At 46.9% G+C, this 19,136-nt stretch overlaps 1 protein-coding gene across 1 annotated transcript in view; it reads left to right on the top strand.

Moving 5' to 3' along the window:
* The first annotated feature begins 18 nt into the window (after positions 1 to 18).
* LOC104280266 (collagen alpha-1(XXVII) chain-like) overlaps positions 19 to 19,136 on the top strand; it is a 37,486-nt gene continuing 18,368 nt past the window's right edge. Inside the window, exons 1-3 of the mRNA XM_009877855.1 lie at positions 19 to 495; positions 10,384 to 10,437; positions 18,300 to 18,353. Coding sequence (XP_009876157.1) covers positions 19 to 495; positions 10,384 to 10,437; positions 18,300 to 18,353 — 585 coding nt within the window. The remainder of the gene's footprint in view (positions 496 to 10,383; positions 10,438 to 18,299; positions 18,354 to 19,136) is intronic.

The following is a 19,136-nucleotide window of genomic DNA, read 5'->3' as shown; positions in this document are numbered from 1 at the left end:
CCCACTCCCAGCACGCGCATGGAGAAAACTCCCCTTCCCACTGCCAAAAAGGCCCTGTCAACAAGCCAGAGCCCCGCCACGGCCAGCAGGAAGGAGTCCAAGCAAGAGACCAAAAAGAAGACCCACCAAAAACCCACCCTTGAGCCCTCTGTAGCACCCAATACGGTAAAGCCGGCGAGGAGGATGACCGATAACACAACCAGCAATGTCCACTTTGTCACCCTAAAGCAAACCCCACCAACCCCAAGCAATGGGCCTGTTCCAAAGAAGCACCTGCCGTCCCCCACCAGGAAAGCGGATCCTAGCGTTGTCCCTCTGGTGTTCACCAAACCGCCCCGGGGGGCTGCCCAGCCCGGCTCCAGAGCCAGGGCACAGGCCTTCAACCTCACCACGCCAGCCGCCACTGATGGCTACCAGATCTTTGACCCCCTCGGCCCCACTCCGTTTCCGTTTTTACTGGGATATCCAGGAGTGAAAGGAGAGAGGGGACCTCAGGTAAGTTCATGCTCTTAATGTCGCCTTTTCCCAGCCACAGCTCGGCTAAACAGTTAGCAGACCAAAACCTACGAGGGTTTCTGTAACACAGCGTGGCAGCTCGCAATAGCAGCCAAGCACTGTTACGTTTCTGATGGTGATGGTTTTAGCTTTTATCTCACCGCTCTGTGAATAAAGTTGCTGCTTAATGTTAGGCTTGAGAAAACAAAAACAAGAAAATAAGAGAAAAATCCCACCTTCTCCTTCTTTGGAGACATTCAAAACCAACCTGGATGAGTACTTGTGCGATCTACTGTAGGTGATCCTGCTCTGCCAGGGGGCTGGACTAGATGATCTTTCGAGGTCCCTTCCAACCCCTGACATTCTGTGATTCCTTCCTACAAGTCACTGGTTAAAATTTTAGTGGCCAGGTTGGGGCTCTGTTCTTCCTCCCTGTGTTTTCTCAAGGCCAGGAGGGCAGAACCTTCCAAAGAAAACCCAGGTGCCTCAAAAGCATGACACAAATTAACTATTTCTTAACACTGGTTATGAATTTGTTTTGTACCTGAAATTTACTTTTCCAGAAAAGTGTCCTGTTTCAGGAAATGCAAATACAGAGATGGCTTCAGCAATTATTTTTTTTAAATGAACTCTCCTTTATTTTTATGGTGTAAGTTAATTATTTTTTTATTTCTCGTAGCCCACATTTATAATGTGCAAAGAGTTTCCTTTATAAATTTAACTACTGCATTCCACACACAATAACCACTCTCAGGGTGTATATCTTGGCTGTCGTGAAGGTATACTCACATTTTGTAATGCTAAAAGCAGTCAGGCCACAGTAATTATCTGCTAGCATTTTTTTTAAAAAAAAAAAATTATTCTTCAATTTGTTATTTCTTTTTCTTCCTTTTGATAGGAATGCAAACAGAATCTTTAAACTGGCCAACTTTTAGGAGGATTTGGTGTTTCAACCCAAGCCTTTCGCTATATTGTATGTACGAGAGAGGGATTGTACATGTGAAATAAGTTTCTCCCAGACGGAGTCTTTGGCTGCCAAGTTCCAGCCCAGAGCAAATTTTTACAGCTGACTTCTTAAAATAGTGAAAGAAGGGTTTACAATGGAAATATTGAGACTGGCTGAAGAAACACAACAGCACTTGTGTCTGCAGATGTGCTGCTCATTGTTGCAAGTAACACCTAAAGTGAGATGGTCGTGCTGCACTAAGCCCTCGGTGGGTGCTTACCCCTGAGGTTTGCATTGCCTGCCTGTCCCATTTCAACCAGGGTGGTGATTTCTCTCCTTGCAGTCAGGGTGGTGAGTCCCTGAGGGCGGGGTGTTTTGTTCCAAGGTTCCCATCTCCAGGAGAGGTGAAGATGCTGCCCGTGGTAGGGGCAGGAGGAGCAGGCAGCCCTGTGCTCCACTTGGCTTTCCATGTCACATCCCTGATGCCGTCTTTGTATCTGGAGAAGTTTTGCTAAATCTATGAGTAGGCAGAGTGATGTTCAGTGATTTTATTTTGGGGTAGTCTTCTGGGTTCTGTGGAGAGTCGCGTCAGGCGTGAGGAGAAATTCAGCAGTTGTGAGCTTCTGTTCAAAAGCTGCTGACCTGTAAGGGATAAATCTGTGCGTCCTGCTCTGAGCCCGGTGAAACCCTGACCTTCTGCACCTTCTCGCCCTGCAAGTGTCATGAGGGTGACCGAGTTCCAAGCCCTCAGTTTCCCCCTGCGAGGTGAAGAGCTTATGATCGAACTGGAGTGGAAAATCCCTCTCAGCTTGTGAATCATAGCAAAGAAACAGATTCAGGCTGTGGAGGGCTGAGAGAAGAGATGGCAGGATTTTCCATCCTGTCTGAGAACAACTGAATTGAGGGAAAGGAGAACATTTTGAGGCTCTGTCTGGCCTTATCCTCTTTGACTGCTGGAAACAGTCAGCACTTGGGGAGGGAAAGGTTATGGCTTGGCTGGAGCTGACTGCCGTGCAGGGCTCGATAGCTCCTGTGACTCACTCGGAGATCTCTCTACCATACTTTGTTGGATGTCTCTGACGTGGGAAGAGAAAGAGGAGAGAAAAGACCGGAATGGGGATGACACGTTGAGAAATTAATGTAGCGCTTCTATGGCCAGACGAGCGTGTTTCAGAACAAGTGCTGATAAATGCTCTGTGCTTGAGTAATTACCTGGCGCTGTCCTCGTGATGTTGGGCAGATGGTTGCGATGAGGTCAGTGCAGCCCTTCCTGCTCTGCTGCGTGATATCGCAGCCTGGCACTTTCCCTGGACACAGGGCAGGTTATGGGCTGGGAACATCATTCACAGAGGCTGACACACACGGGTGGAAGGATGATTAATTAGTTTGACGATTTGCGTTGCCTCATGCAAGGACTCTTTGCGAAGACTGTCCCTCTGGGCAGAGAGGCGACTATGGGAAGCTTCCGCCTTCTCAGCAAGGATTGGGGCCACCTGGGCAATGATTTATGGGGCAGAGGCACTCGGAAAGGACTATCTTTCACCCTGATCATCCCAAAATCAGGATGTGAATGACAGCCGCAGTGTGAGGCAGTGATGACTCAGGCACTGTGATCTCTGTGCAATCCTGGTGAATGCTACCAAAGTAACTGGTAAAATTGTAGCTGTGCAGAAGGGCCCCTTCTCCACAGTTGAGGGAGGTGCTAGAGGTGGTTTAGAGGAGTTGCTAAAAGGGTCTGCTTACCTGGCAATAGAAGGCAGCATCCTTCATAGAGTAATCTGCCTGGAAAAGACCACCGTGGTGCTGCGCGACGGAAAATGGAGACGCTGCGTCCCACATGCAGCAGCTAATGGCAGAGCATTAATTCATCAGGAATGTTGGGTTTGCTGGGCGGTGAGAGGAGGGAGGAAGATACATTCTTAAAAAAGAAAAATTTCTTGGGAACTATTAATAACCACAAGCATTTGGGATCTCTGCTCTAAATTTCTTGGGGGATGGAAAGGGAGGAGCAGAAAGAACACCCGAACATGATGCTAAGTCAGTACCGCAGCCCTGACTCAGCAGCTGGCAGACGTCCCTCTGAATCATCCCTGCGGCTCCCACAGCACCTCTGCTGGGCTTCTCACAAGGTCTCCCGTCCCCACGTGGGGCCAAGCCAGCCTTTGCTCAGCTTGTAGAGCGGTGTGACCCCGGCACACAGCTGTGACTAGCTTGGACACCCACAAAAAGAAAAACACGTATTGAAAAATAGCATTTTGTTGCCAGCACATCAAGCTTTCAAACCCTTGTGAGGCTGTGATGTGATAGATGTTGGAATATTTTGGTGGATGGAGTATCATTTGCTTGTCTATACCAGCAGCAGCTTTGAGGGGGGATCCCCACCATAAGAGGGATGTGGATCTGTTGGAGCGTGTTCACAGGAGGCCACAAGGATGATCCAGGGGCTGGAGCACCTCTGCTACGAGGACAGGCTGTGGGAGCTGGGATTGTTCAGTCTTGAAAAGAGAAGACTTTGGGGGGACCTAACAGCTGCCTTCCAATACCTGAAGGGAACCTGCAGGAAGGCTGGGGAGGGACTTTTTACAAGAGTGTCCACTGATAGGACAAGGGGAAATGGGTTTAAGTTGAAGGAGGATAGATTTAGATTGGACCTTAGGAAGAAATTCTTCAGTACGAGGGTGGCAAGACTCTGGAATAAATTGCCCAGAGACGCTGTGGCTGCCCCCTCCCTGGAGGTGTTCAAGGCCAAGTTGGACAGAGCCTTCAGTATCATGATCTAGTTGAGAGGCGTCCCTGCCCATGACAGGGAGGTTGGACTGGATGATCTCTAAGGTCCCTTCCAGCCCAGGCCATTCTAGGATTCTATGATTTAGAGACCCTTAGCCCTCTCCCCCTGCGCATCGGCACTGCCACTGGGATGTGCACGCCTCCTGTTGCGTGGGAAAGCTGCAACAAATCCCTTGCCCTTGGGTCTAGCTGAGTTGTCCACAGTGTACCACGGGTTGGACCTTTCCATACCTCTTTGGCCCCTACAAACAAAAAACCCCACCGTATTGACTCTTTGAACAATCACCTGTGAGTTATTTTTAGAGCGAGAGAACCCCAGGGGATGCTGAGCGGGCTGAGTTCACTAAGATGGATGTGGAAGCACTGAGTAACGCAGGAGGAGCGAGGAGGGGGTTTCAAACGACTCCTGAGTATCAGAGCCTGAGGGGTCCCCCTGGGCAGGGGCTCTGGCAGCCCCCATGTCCCCACGACCAGGTTTTGAACCCTGCTGGCGGGCGGCTGGGGCAGAGGTGTGGCGGTGCGCTGGCAGGCAGCCCTCCTCCGAAGGCAGATGTGTTTCGGAGTCTAGACTGCTCCAGCTGCCATCTTCCGCACGAGCGGTTTGTCTTGGAGCCCGGCTCCTTTCACAAAGAGGCTGATCCTTGCCAATTCAATCAGTGGGTAGGGGAGAGAGAGAGGTGATTTGGAACACTGATAAAATATGAAGTGCCTGTTTCCAGTCTTTCTTGTACCAGAAAAGGCTCCTCAAGCTGACAGTCTATGATAAATTAAGGAACACACAATGTGTTTGAATGTCTCTTAATGAATGAGTCACATTAATAAGAAAAAAAATAATCACGCGCTTTGTGTAACACATGGGAAATGTTTTAGCCTCACTCACACAGTTGGATCATAATTTTTCTGCTAATTTAACCAGAGCTGTCCCCAAAGGGAAGTCTATTTGCAGGCAAATGACTAAGCATCAGAGAGCACTATTTGCTTAAAGTTCATTTTGAAGAGCAGTAGTTGTAAGCGTGATTGAGATAAATGTGCTGCAAAGAATGTATAAATATACGCAGGTATTTTTATAAATCTTTAAAAACAGAGAGCAAGTGATAGAGTATGGGATCCCTCTATTCCTTCACACCCCCTTCAGACTTCTTTCCAAGATCTGAGATCGCTCAAGAGTCTGAACTGCTTCGTGGAGAGATTGTTCCTGAAATGTCTCCATAGAAAAGCTGCTTTCATCAAGCTTGGAATACTAATTTTTTGTTATGTATTGTGCTGCCCCTCTCTTAAGAATCCAGTTGTGGACAAGGACTTTTCTGTGATAGGTGTTGTACAGACCCAGAATAAACATCTGTGTCTATTGCGGAAATCATATTACAGGACTGGCTTTCCACCAACATCTCTGTTCCTGCCAGAATTATGAGGGCTTTTTCTTTTTAAACTGGTTGAAACCCAAATGTGTCCAAATTTAATACGATAAGCCTGCCTTGGAGAAGAAAGTAACCAAAGCGCTGGGGTTTGTTTTTTTTTTTTTCCCAAAAAACAATTGCAAATTTATTTTAGGCAGTATTTCAAGCTGAGTTTTAGTTTAGATCCTGCCTCCCTCTCTGCACACTGCCTGGCAAGGACGCTGGGGTGAAGCGAGGCTAGCATGTCTTCTCAAGATGAGGTCTTCTCCTGTTCTTCTGAGCAGGGAATTCTTTATTCTCCTGCTGCCCCTGTAGCCGTTCAGCCCCTCTGTGCTTGTGCTTTCCAGACATACAAGGCTAAACAGTAGATTTGTTGCAGGGGCCGTGCGTGTGAAATATGCCTTGTGTTCCTCTGGGGAGAAAGCAAGGCAGGTTCTACCTCTGCAAGGGTAAGGTCACTGCTCAGCACTGCTCTGCCAAAGCAGAAAGAAGCTTTTAATGAGTTTTCTGAACTCCTTTTGAAGTTAGTGTTTTACCACATATATTAGCATCTGAGCAAGAATGTTCCGTCTTCGGTCCTTGCGGTGTTTTGCACGGTGCAGGATGCCCACCTCTGAAATGCAGCCTTTTCTGGGATAAAGGAGAACCCCGTGCAGGGGTACAGAGCAGAGGAGGCAGAAGTACATCAGAGAAACCCTGAAGTATAGATGTGTCAGTGCGTACTGGAATATGAGCTGAATTGTGTCCTGGGTGATCGTCAGCTATTTGCTGCTGCGCTGAGTACTTGCCCCTGGGGAAACGATTACAGAATACTTTGCTGTCTCGCAAAAGGAAGCGAGTCATTTCCCAAATCACCTGTACCGATTATGCTTTCCTTCAAGCCCTCTCAGAACAGGTTCAGCCTTGCTCGGGTTTGGAGATCTGAAGGCACCTCGGTCCCAGCAGCATTGCTGCGGGCAGAGGAAGCTGTGCAAGGAAGGTCACGATGTGGGAGAGGCAGAGGTAGAAACTGGCTGATCTTGGCGGCAGGAGGAAATGGGGAGATTTCTGTTGGCCTCAGGGCCTGATGTATTTCCCTTTCAGACAACTTAGCTTAATCTTTCATTTGCAATTTGAAGCTCAAAAAGCTAAGGGGAAAAAAAAAAAGTCCCTTTTGCACCAGAAAGTTTCCCAGCAGTAGCTTAGAATAGATCCTATACTCATTTGGTAGGATCAGTCATCGTTGCTAATGCTACCATGGGAAACTGAGAAGGGTTAAACTTTTACGTGGCTGCCATTAGCTGCTTCACAGAACTGTTCGGGCGGGTTAACAATTCAGCTGTTTGGCTTGAGAAGAGAGAGCACGTCTGCTTCTGCCGTGTTTCTCCTTGATGTCTGATTTTGCTTTGTGTGATAACAGGGTGTGTGTTCTCCGCCGTCGGTTTGCAGAAGGCAGTAGGCGAGAAGCCAGGGCGCTGAGAACGGTAGCTCGCTGCGGGAGGCTGTCAGCTCTGCCGACCCTGTGGGGCGTCCATGCACTGGGAGGGCAGGAGCAGAGGGGTGACACCTTGCTCCAGCTGCCAGGAAAAGGCAACCTTCCTGCCTCTTGGAGCACTTCCCAGTGCTCCCTATGGAATTCTCTAGGGGTGCTCTGGAGGGTACAACAGGAAGGTCCACACAAGCTCTGTGTGATCAGTTTAACTTTTCCCCATGTTAGAGGTGAGGGTGGAGATGTCTGTGGTGGGTGCAGGGTCTGCAGGGGCATTACCTCTCGGTGGACTCCAGCAGCTTGCTGCGTGGTGGCTCGTTGATAGACATCTCTTACTCCATGTCTTGGAGCCTTATGCTTTAAGTGGGACTGCATCCAGCATCCGTAAGTAGCTGGGACCTGATCCAGTCTTATTCTTCTCTGGCAGACTCCATGGATGTGCATTTTTCGTGGTGTGTATTTCAGTGTTGCTCTCCCCAGGCAAAGCCAGTTGTTCTCTGTGGGCTTCTGAGTCGAGAACTTGAGCCAGCCGATAGAGAGACGTGTGCACAGGGCACAGGGCAGAGCAGAAATGAGTTTCGAGGAAGGCACAGTACGTGTCCCATCCATTCCACAGGAACCACGTGAGAAGCTAGAAGATGGTCTCTCAGTGTGTCATGTTTCACACTTGTTGCTCATCCAGCTACCTTAACCTCTTCCTCCTTGACTTGCTTCTTATTTATATGTGGTCACAGTCTTGCCTTATACAGTTGCCGTAGCGACGGGCACCTTTTAGCCACTCATCCCACAGTCACGTTTTTTTTTTTACTCTATATGAGAGTAAAGAAGAAAAGGCTGAAGGAAAGGCAAATTAAGCCAAAGCAAAGTGATAGGAAATCCTGAATTAAGTACTGCTCTGTCTGTGTTCTTCCAGCTAGATGCATTTCCCTTAACTCTGCATTCCCACTCTAGTGCAGGTATTAACTCTTTCCTTCCTTTGGTTAGCTTCAATTTAGTCGGAACAGCCCATATTATCGCAGAAGGTTTTTACTCAAGTGACCATGTACAATCCCAGCTGCTGTTAGCAGGAAGGTGGAAAAGGTCACCTCAGTTCTAATACTCAGGGAATATATTTCTCAGTTGCATCTTCTATTTTACTTTACTTTCTAGGGGTAAATGGGGGTGGGTTTTGATGAAAAAGAGGTTACAGATTTGAATTAATCTTTGATAAACTCCTTTAACAGTCGCTGCATCAGTTGCATTGGATTCATGTTTGGTTGGTTAGCTTCCCAACTGAAAGGGCAAGGGGATTTTTTTTTAATAAAACCTTGGATTCTGGAGCACAATTATACATGAGGCTTAAAAAACCGTACAATCATGTGTCTATTTGCACAGCTGTATAATTGCATTATGCACGGGGTCCTGAGCTGGCACAATGGCAGGTTAAAATGCTGTGTACATTGCTAAAGTGAGGGTCAGCTGTATCAGTGAAGGTTGTTAGTACAAGGGCCAGTAATATCGTGTCATCCAGCAATAAGTAACTTGTAAAGGGGTCAGATGAAGTGTCTCAGGCTATAGAGACTGGAAATCTCCAGGACAAGCAGCAGTGAGTGATTTGGTGGTAGAAGTCCACGCCTGTATGTCCCGGCATGGGGCATTAACTGTGCTGTGTAGGCTCTTAAACCTTTTAAAACGTTCCTTTTCTTGTCATCTTTACTACAGATAGAACTAACTGCAGTGGGGGAAAAAAAGTTATGATTAATTTGACATCCTGACAATGGAGACACCCACCCTGGGCTTTGCTAACTCCTCCCCAGATTTTTTTTTTCCTACTGTACCAAGTTTGGCTGGATGTCTTTTTTTAAAAATTCACTTTTATACAAATTAATTTGCTGCTTATGTTTAGGAAGGCTGGTAATACTAGGCAAGTGTGTTCACCAGTTACCTATATGGTTCAGGCAAGTTTTTTCTGCTCAAAGTCTTATCCTGCACATGAGATTTAGAGTAAGGATCTCTGGGGTGGAGGTGGTTTGTAACCACACCGTGGGCTTGATGACTCCTGAAAACTGCATTGGAGATCTTCCTCAAGGCCAGTGCTACCCTGTAGAGCCCGAGCTGCTCTGCCTGGCGATCCTTCAGCTGCAGCAGGGTCAGCTTGGGGCACTGAGGTCCTGCAGAGATGACCCTCTGGGAAGCGAGCGAGGCCACACTGGTGCCAGGGTGCAGCCACGGGGCTCTTGCTTTACCTGCTCCACGCCGTGCACCCATTGTCTCTGCAGGGTTTTGCTCCTGGGACCTGCTCTCCTGGCCACCGTGCGGTTGGAGAGCTCAGGCTGCCTTCCAAGCATCCTTCTGTCTGCTGCTCTGGATCTCTCTCCCCACTGGATGCAATGAAAACTGGTCTTTTGTAACAAGCTACTAGAATGTAAATCCTTTGGGAGACATTTAATTAACAGCTATTCTTGTTAGACATGTTTGGCTTGGGGGAAAAGAAGTTTTGAGGAGTTACTGGGAGTTGCAAATGGCTCTCCGGAAATCTGAATTCTCCGGTCGACTGAAAAAAATGAATAAATAAGGGAATATATTCAAGGGAGTTCAAGCCTCATTGGTTTTTTTCTCCTGATCTGTTTCAGATCAGTGCACAGCTGGGCACTTGATATCTTCACTTTGTTCTCACCTTCTTCCAAGAACTCCCGTTACTCCAACGTGTATGCATTGACCTTTCCTGTACTACAGAGCCATATTTAAAAACTGCCAGCATTGACGCCAATTTTATCATATTTTATAGCACGCCACTTTAAAATGTGAAGTGCTGGGATGCAATTATGTTGCAACTCATTGCAGGTAGGAACCTACAATACCAAAAACTGCACATCCTCAGCTGATATATGTTACAACACACAATGTTCTTCCCTCCCCAGGGTGCTAACACATCAATTCTTTTGTGTGCTAGCACAGAGCAGGAAGCTTCAAAGCTGAGACACAGTTGTGTCACCGCTGTGTTACAGCAGAGGTCCAGGAAAGTGGAAGTGTGAAACACAGCTGTGATCACAGGAATGTGGTCCAAAGCAGAAAGATGTGAGCGCTCTGTCTCTAGTCCATGGAAATACACGCTTCTGCAGATGTTATTGTGCGTGGGTTTTTTATCCCTTTGTAGTGATAAGGTGAAGGGAAATTCTGGCTGTGGTGTTATACCTAGCCCTTGTGCCCAGGTCTTCTCCAAATGGTTCTATTATGGGTCTCTCTGAAACACCACCAGAAGCACCATTCTGTTGCAGAACCATCATTAATTCTTATTTTTATCTTTCTAGGGTCCACCAGGTCTGCCCGGCTTACCAGGACCCCCTGGCAAGAGAGGTTCCCGAGTAAGGAGTTTAAAAATTTCTATCCGTTTGTACTTGCACCTGCCTGTCCTACTGTTCCAAGGGCTGTTGTATGTTCCTGTGGCTGAGTAATGATTGCTTCAAGCCCCACTGTTGAGGTCTGGCCTTCCTTCTTTCTCTCGTTCCCTGCTAGAGGTTTTCAGGAGGCCACGCTGGTGATTTGCAGCCTCCTCGAGCTAAGTTTTGGCACCAGCAAAGGCTGGAGATGAACATTTCCAAATGGCTGTCAGAAGAATGACCTCTATCTGTCTCATTTTGTTTCCAGTGTCCACTCTTTCTTGAAAGCCTTAGCACTGAATATTAGCTTTGACTGCTTTTTTTGTTCTGTCCTTCACTCTCCCTGGTTTTCCAAACTGCATTGAGGACCTTCACTCTCGTTGTGCCTTTTACTGGGGGGGAACATCGTCTAGGACCAAGGACTCAACACGCAAAGATGAGCTTTTGTGCTCCCCAGACTGAGGCCAGTTCTCTGACTTCTTTTCAAGATCTAATGCAAAATATCTTAGCTATTCTACAAGACCTGTTGTAAATCCCTCAGTTTCTTCCTCCCCGCATTAAATTCCGATGCAGATCTTTGAACATCGAGTGCTGTGCTGAGGAGGCATCTGGTGCCGAGTGCTGCAGCAAGCTGTCAGAAAAGCTTTCTGCGTTGGCCCAGCTGCAGAGTTAGTCTCCCAAAGCTGGGCAACATGCCTGACCTGGATGCAGTTAACTGTTGGCACCGTTTTCACAGCAGCACGGTGCTGTCCCACAAGGTACGGTTACAGAGTCCATTTCCTGAGCACTGAACTGGTGCGGGTCGGGAATCGAAAGATGCGAGTGTCTGAGGCTGGAAGAAAGGAATAGTTGGATGCGTGATCCAGGCAGCATCCTGGCCTGGCAGCAGATGGAGATTTCCTCACACATACTTGGCTAAAACTCAGCCTCATGTAACGTCTTTAAAGAACAACCAAGAGGCTGAGCGCTCCAAGGCTGTGCATTCCCTGAGGACACTTGTTACAGTCCTGTGAGATTTTGCAGTAACCAGTAAAGATAAACACATCTCCTTTCTGTAACAATGAAAAACAAAAGGTCTGCAGGACCTGCTGTGGCCTGGGCATGGATACCAACAGACCTGAATGCTGATTTGGGCTATGAGTGTCACACATTAGATAACACCGAGCTCACTGTTTTATAGACAGGACGATCTGTGCCACATGAGGTCTGTTCTCCAGCCCTGATGTTTTCTGTTTACAAATGCCTGAGCAGTAACCACATCAGCCACCTGCCTGGAGTTTGCAGTTCCTAGCGTTAAGGCTGGAAGTCTGTTCTTAGCCCAGCTCCTTACTCAGGAGAGGTGTTTGGTGTTGCTTCTTGCAACCCTGTGGGGTGTGAACGAGACTCCATCTCTGGAGACCCCAGCTGTATCCCCTGCCTGCTGTGTGAGTGACCAAATTTCATCCAAATCCCACTACCTACCAAAACCTGAGTTTTTCTGGGGGAAAAAAAAAAAAAGCATTATGGAAATGGTGTCATGACTTGGTGTTACTTTCCAGCTGTGGCATGCTCCATCCTACGTTTAAGACATATCTCTGAAAAACAATAAGCAACAGTGGATTTCTGAGTTTGGTCCTTGCCAGAGGTGCTGAGAATTGGCCCAGGAAAGAGTTCCCAGTTAGGAAGTGCTCAGCACAGCTGAGCCTGGCTGGGCTCGGATCTCTGCAGAGGCTGTGCTGATTTTGGGAGGGGGCAAAAGGGTCAGTCTGTAAACGTCTGGCCTGGATGCTAGAGACAGAACTGCACTGTGCTTAAGTTGTTTTGACTTTGCAATGTGTTTCTTCTAGTATTGTTTTTTTCTTGTGGTTCTTTGGGGTTTAAGGATTTCGTTGCAGAGGAGCTGCAAAGAAGCCAGGCTTAGGGGAATACTTGTATCTTTTGCTTTCGTTGTGCATGAGCCACTTAACCTCTGCAGTGCTGCACTGTTACTTTTGAGTGCTGCCCCTGCCTATCCTGATCCTCGAAAAGAGCAGCTGCAGAGCTCGTACACTAGCCCATGGGTATCCCAGGAGGTGTCCCGCCAGGGTCCAGCCCAAGACTGGAGCTCCTGAGAGGAGGTGACTCTTGCAGTGCTGGATGCCAGGGAGAAGGAAGGAATTTTTTTTTGTCACCAATGTAGCTTGTGGCCTAAGGCACAAGGTGTAATTGTCCTTGTTGTAGCTTACGTAATTTCTACAATATTAATGCTTATACAGGTACTTGTCTCTTTTAAAAATCTAATAGTAGCATTTGACTCATGACCTGTAGCTGTGAAGTCTATGATGTTGCTCTCTTGCTGATGTAGTCCACTATTTCCACTCCTTTGAATTCTGTATTCTCTCTATTTGCTTTCCTTCCCCCATAAAATGAAAGGTCTGATTAGCTTTTGCTTTGCGGGTGAGACTGTGGTCAATGGCAATTTGTAAGAAAAGCTGGCTGATCCCATGATTCTGTCTCCTTATCATTAGACTTGCCTGCGTAGTCTGAATGTTGCTCTTCCACGTAAGCCAGGCCACCTCATCCGCAATGACAAATGCCAGTCTTTGGAAAGGCATGAAAGAGGTTGTGTTCAGGACACATCTCAGCAGTCAAGTGCAACCCGAGGTAGGGTACCAAGTGGATAGTGGCAGTCTTCTTGAAAATGATGGTTTCTCAATTTTTAAAAGACAATCTGCATTTTAGGAGCATGGAATTCACTTTACACCCTATCACTTAGCATCAGGGACTCTGCTTAATGCTCTCCTCCCTCTGCAACGGTGAAGGCAGAGATACAGAGCAAAGGAAAGCGGGTTGTTCTTCTCATTGTTGCCTAAGGGACTTCAGGAAAGGAGTAAAAATGTTGCAATTCCAATGACTGGAAATGACTGCTAATAACAGTGTCTCGGGAGCTCTGGAAACCTGTACCGATATTGCTGTAATGGTTGTGCACTTTACGAGGAAGTTTTCTCTCCCTCTGTACCCAGCTAGGATAGTGTTCAGCTTTTATGTCTGCATTAAAGAATTTGAGGCATAAGCAAGAGATCCATCCACACCACTTCTTCTCAGATAAATGTGCCATGTGCCTTGGCAAGCATCTGTAAGATCTGAGGTGCCCCCTGAAGAGAATGGCAGTTTCACCAAGGAAGGGTTTTCCCAGCTTTATGTAATGCAAAAGCGCTTTGCCGGACACGTAACGGGACAGCTGTTCCAGGGTTGTGTGTGTGGGTGGTGGCACAGCAACCCGAGCGGAGCAGTTCCGTGCGAGCAATGCCTGTCGCGCTTTTTTTCTGCAAATGACCTTTGCATTTCTTAAAATATCGAGGTTTAGCAGGGAGGCAGTGGCCGGGGCTGGGGTTTGCTCGCAGAGCCGTGCTAACAAGCTCTACAAGTAACTGTCAACAAAGGGCTCCCGGTGGAGCAATAATTTCTGCACCATTGTAGCTTATTCTTGCCTCACCCAGGACTCGATTCCTTCGCTCCCGTGCTGTCTGCAGGAGGGGCTTTGGCCAGCACGTCTACGTTCATCACTCATTCAAGTCCTCACTGGTGTAGTTAGACCAGCAAACTACCCACAACTTAATCAGGTCTGCATTAAAGTATTGCAAGCCTTGATACTTGGTTTTAAATTCTGCCTTCCAGATAAGCGCTATGTCAATGCTAGTTATCTGTTCCCCTCCTACGTGAAGGAGACAGCAAGCTGCCATGGGACGAACAGGAGTCCGGTTGTTGGCTTCGTTCCCAGGACAGCAAAAAAGAGCCATCATCAAACTTTCCAAAACACTGAAGAAATTTAGGAGGCCAGGTTCCCCTAGAAGTCAATCTCCCTCTCTAATAGATCACTCAAACTCAGGTACAAGGGGAGTGTTTTACCCATGTCCATGCAACAGAGGCAGAGTAAGGAAGAAGCAGCCTGGCATGGTGCAACTGCTTGTTTTATTTAACCTCTCTCGTACAATCCAGGAGAAATCCAGCTGGATGGGCGAAGAGAATACGTACGTGTTCCCTCATGGTCTGGGATGCTCTTGCCACCCTCCTGTGAACCTCAGCAGCTTGAAAGCTTGCAAGGTCCCAGTGTATCATGTTCCTGTTACATTTGATTTGTCGTTGCGAAAAATCTCCCTTTTCTTCAAAATGCAGGGCTTCCTTCCTAACACAAGCAAGAACTTAGTCAGCTGTAGAGGTTCCCCAGTATCCCCGTTCCATTAGGAAGGATTTCCAATTTCTGAAAAGAGATGTTTAAAGAAACAGTTTGTTTGGCTTCACTTCAAATATTTAGCTCATTTTTCAGCAAGCCAGAGGTCAGAGTGGAATCTGTAGGTCAGGACCAGAAAAAGTTGCTTTACACAGTGAAACCCCAAGACATAATGAGTTTTGAATGCGTGGTCATTCTTCCGAAGCTTTCTTGTATTTAGCAGGAGTTTGGAGGATTTTTTTCCCCTCCTTGTGAATGCTGGAGGGGTGGGGGGAGCTGTGCACAGTTCCACTTTTGTTAATTTTTGCAGACTGTGAACCGTTACACATAAAAGCGCTTCTGTGACCGGGGTCCCATCTCCAGGCATGTCACCGAGGGGAACTGGATGGCACAGTGTAGTTCTCAAATAGCATCATTCAAGTAAAAGACATTCCAGGGACGTTGCAAACGCCGTCACCTTTGGAAAAAAAAACCACCCCAACCCTGTCACTTAGAGGACACATTCAGGGATTGTTCTGGTTTCCGTGCTTTGCGCTTTTCCGTGGAATTTCTGGTGCAAGGCTTGGAAGATTTCAGATGCGAGTTTTCTTGCTGCTAGATTGAATTGTTTCAGCGGTTAAAAAGCAGCCAACGCGAGTGGGTAAACAGGCACATGTACAAATAGTAACATGTGCTGTGGGATTTTTTTTTATTCTATGGTCTCAGCATTGTCCCATCTTGTGTGTAGAAAGAGGATCAAAGCTAATGTGTTGGTGATAAATATATTTAGGAGAAGCCCACTTTCTAGATATGAGTGGGAAATTGAATTAAGTCCAGGATAGCGTGAGTAAAATAGAGCAATTAATTATGGAACTACATAGCAATTAACTCTTAGATTGCTTCTCCATGAAAAGAGGGCTATTTGTGGGAACACTGGTTGGAGATGGGTAATTCTGCTGAGTGCAGTAAGAGGAGAGGAATGAACATTGGACTGGGTTTAATAAAACAAGGGTGGGGAGCTCGGGGGCATGATGACTGCTATTGGGGTTTGCAGATTGGTACATTAATTGGTAGATTTATTTGTAAGGCCTGCCAGTTCAGATTTTGTATTGCTAACAACTCCCGAGGCAGATACTGTCCTGTACCTTTTGTTACTCAGCCCATCTAGCTGTACCGCACCACATCTTTCCTCCCGTGCCAAGAATGTGGGTGTAATCACGGATTCGGGACTAATCACGTTGGAACACATCAAGATCAGTTATTTTTTACCATTTTTAGGACTACTGCCAGACTACACCCTTTTCTCTCCACAATTAGGAGAGCAGTTTAAAGTGATTTGCACAAGCCCCAGACGTGATTACGGCAGTTTCTTTTGTGCCAGACTGGACTTCCCACTGTTGCTTCATCAGCAGGATGTGGCCTCTTCTCACTAGGATAAGGCTACATTGGTCTTTAGGAGCAGGATGACTCTCTGACCTTCCCTTGCCTGGATTACATGCTATGGGTCTCACTGAATTTGGTGATAAAGGCTCCATCTTATGTCAAGAGCCTGTGTTTTTCATAATCACACGTTTTGTTCATGGATACTGGGACTACATTCCTTCTCCCTTCTTCCCTCCTTTTGGTTAAGACTTTTTATGATTTGTCGCTGTGTTTTGTTTTAGCACTGGAAGAGCCTAAACAAGATTTTGCTGGGGGTATGATTAGTCTCCTATCCCGGAGTTCTTGATCAGCAGCTGAGCTTCCTATATTTTAGGTTTCCTCCTGGAAACTATCATTTTCTGCTAGGAGTCACACCGAAGCATGCTGTTCCTTCTGATCTGACACTGTTTTAAGCCTGTCCCAGGCTACGGTGGAGCATGGATTTCAACTAACTGCAATGAAATGGGCTTTGAGCCAACCTGCCTGACTTCAGAGTTGACCTTCAGCTGAATTCCTTCCTCAAACCTAGCAGCAATCTGGATTTACGAATGCTGTTCCAAACTTACCTAGATTATTGCTTAAGAGCTTTTTAGGAACTCATCTTTTATAGTGACTTTACTGTTCTGATTTCTATCGCTTGATATTCGTTTTCATGCATATTTGAGACCTGGAAGACTTGAGCTGTACTGCAGACTTGTTGAATTACCTTAAGCAGCAGATTAAGTCTCTGTTTTGGTGTCCCACTCAATGAGGTGAACAGATGATGCCACAGTTTTCTGGGAAGATGAATTTATTTAAGACTACTCAGTGCTCAGTCACTCTGGTTACAGCAGCTGAATGGATTTTCAAATGGCAATTTGATACTCAAACACCTTTATTTTAAATAAGTTTCTTCCATTTCATTGGAAATTGAGAACCAGGCTAAACTACTGGAGAATTTCAGGCTGAAAATTTGGAAGGAATTTAAGAATGGGACATTACATTTACTTGGGTTAAAAATGTCATTTGAAAAGTTCAGCCTCTTAGAGCAGAGCAGCATGTGTTGTGAAATAGCAATGAGCACTCAACAGCTGTCTATACCGCAAGATGCAATAGCTAAATAAAACCATTATTTTCTATTATAGTGCAGTAAAAAGAAAACTGAATGGACATCAGCGCACTGATGTTCTCCCAAAAGAGAGCAAGGGCACTGAACTTGGATGGCAGTCGCATGTTTTCACTGTGGTGATTTTCCTTGGAAATCAGACCCTGAAGATTTTAGCCCCACATGCTGAAATGCTCATTGGGAATCCTACAGCTCCCTGAGAAAGTGTCTGAGCGGCTTTTTATCCCCCAGCCTTCACTCCTCTTAACTAGAGCTAGAGGGTACATTCAAGGGCTCGTCTTGGTGGTGTAAAGCTTGCACACAGTTTTGGCAGAACAGGAGCTTTTGGAAATGAATCTTCAGGTTGTTTCATCTCCCAGGAACGTGTTCAAGAGGACTTAGAATTGTTATTACTTCTGCCTGAAAGGTTAACAGATCTTCTGTGTTGTATACAATCCTGGGGTAAACTATTCTTAGCTGCTTATTCCAAATAACTCCTTAAATAGTCTTTGAAAAATATGCAGGGTGTTTTTAAAGTATGATGTAAAAGGAGATACTTCTTTGTGATCTGAGGTAAATACTCTGAAAGAGTTATTCGTTTGTGAGACCTATGCAAAAATACAGATTTTAATGGTTTAAACAGGGACTTACTTCTGCTCCCCCTGTTCTGCTGTCCAGTCATCCATTCTCTTTCTAGCCTCAAAAGGCAAAAGTCCAGTTGCCTTGTAGGGGAAATGAGTTCATCCCAAATAGCTGAACAATTTCCCTTTAGTAATTACTTTTATTCTCTTCCATTTTGGCCAAAAAAAAAAAATAGTTAACACCCCTGCACACTTCTGCTTCCCTCCCTCTCTTTCTTCTGGGGCTTCTTGCAGAGCTTTGACTCCCCTGACCCCGAGATAGTTTCTGTGCCTGGCTGTGGAATGTTCAGTGTGCCCAAATCATCTTGTTCTCATGACACATCTCGGGATGACAGACGTGTCCCCTTGCGTAAAGGCAGGCAGGAACCACCAGCCAGGTTTTACCAGGTGGAAGGTGGGTCCTGCTAAAGCCATCTCTCTGCTGGGGTGCAGGCTGCTGGCCACAGCCTGCAGCTTTCTGCAGCTCCGAGGACTAACGTAGCTGCTTACTGACTCCTTTTCACTCTATTTTGTGTTTATTTGTGTTTTTCAGGGTCCTCCAGGTCCCCACGGAAATCCTGGCTCACCTGGCCCCCCAGGCCTGAAAGTAAGTATTAATCAGTGTAAGGATATTGTACCTTCCTGTTTCAGGAGATGTCCCGGTGGGGGAAGTCCAGCTTTTTTTCATCCTGTTCTGCATGAAATGACTAGTAGCTGAAGCTGTTTCTCCCCTCTGCTCGTGCACAGGCCCTCCAGCAGCACAGCCAAAACCTCTTCCCGTGCTGGTGAGAGACCCTGCTGGGAGCCTCGTTTCTTGGTTCTCCCTCGTTTCAGAGACTGCCAAATTAGGATCCTGCTTAAGCTATGCCTGTACCAGGAAGGAAACTACTATTTTGAGACAAGGGGAGTGGGATCCTCCCATTCCAGAGCCTCAACAGGTCCAGGTTTCTTTGCCTTCTTATTTCTCACCTCTGGGTTTTGCAGCCTGCTGCTTTGCTTCTGGGTCCAGACAGGGGCGGCAGCTTCTCTGCCTCCCTTCTCCTGAAACCCCCTCGTCAATCCTTACCTCTCCTGAGTTTCTGAGAACCCTGAGCTCCATCAGTCCTCCCAAACTGATCCTGCTGCTTCCTCCTAGATGTCCTCATGTCTCCCATGAGGGCTCAAGACCTTCTCTGGCAGTGCCAGGAGCCCTGTGTTTTGCCCTTCTCTCCTGCACACACATTCCCCGCAGCTGAATCTTCTCCCTTTGCTTGGGACTTGGGCACAGAGGTGGCTCCAGAAGGGAGCTAACCCAGGTTGCCACAAAACCCTTCAGGAAGATGTTTTAATTCCCAGCTTGTTCCTGTGTGTAAGGCTTTCTGTTACCTAAACATTGTGAAGTTCCTGGGAA

This window comes from Apaloderma vittatum, unplaced genomic scaffold, assembly GCF_000703405.1.
Source record: "Apaloderma vittatum isolate BGI_N311 unplaced genomic scaffold, ASM70340v1 scaffold16250, whole genome shotgun sequence".
Classification (NCBI taxonomy): Eukaryota; Metazoa; Chordata; class Aves; order Trogoniformes; family Trogonidae; genus Apaloderma; species Apaloderma vittatum.
Note: the sequence above shows the minus strand (reverse complement) of the source record. Positions and strands in the feature narration are given on the sequence as shown.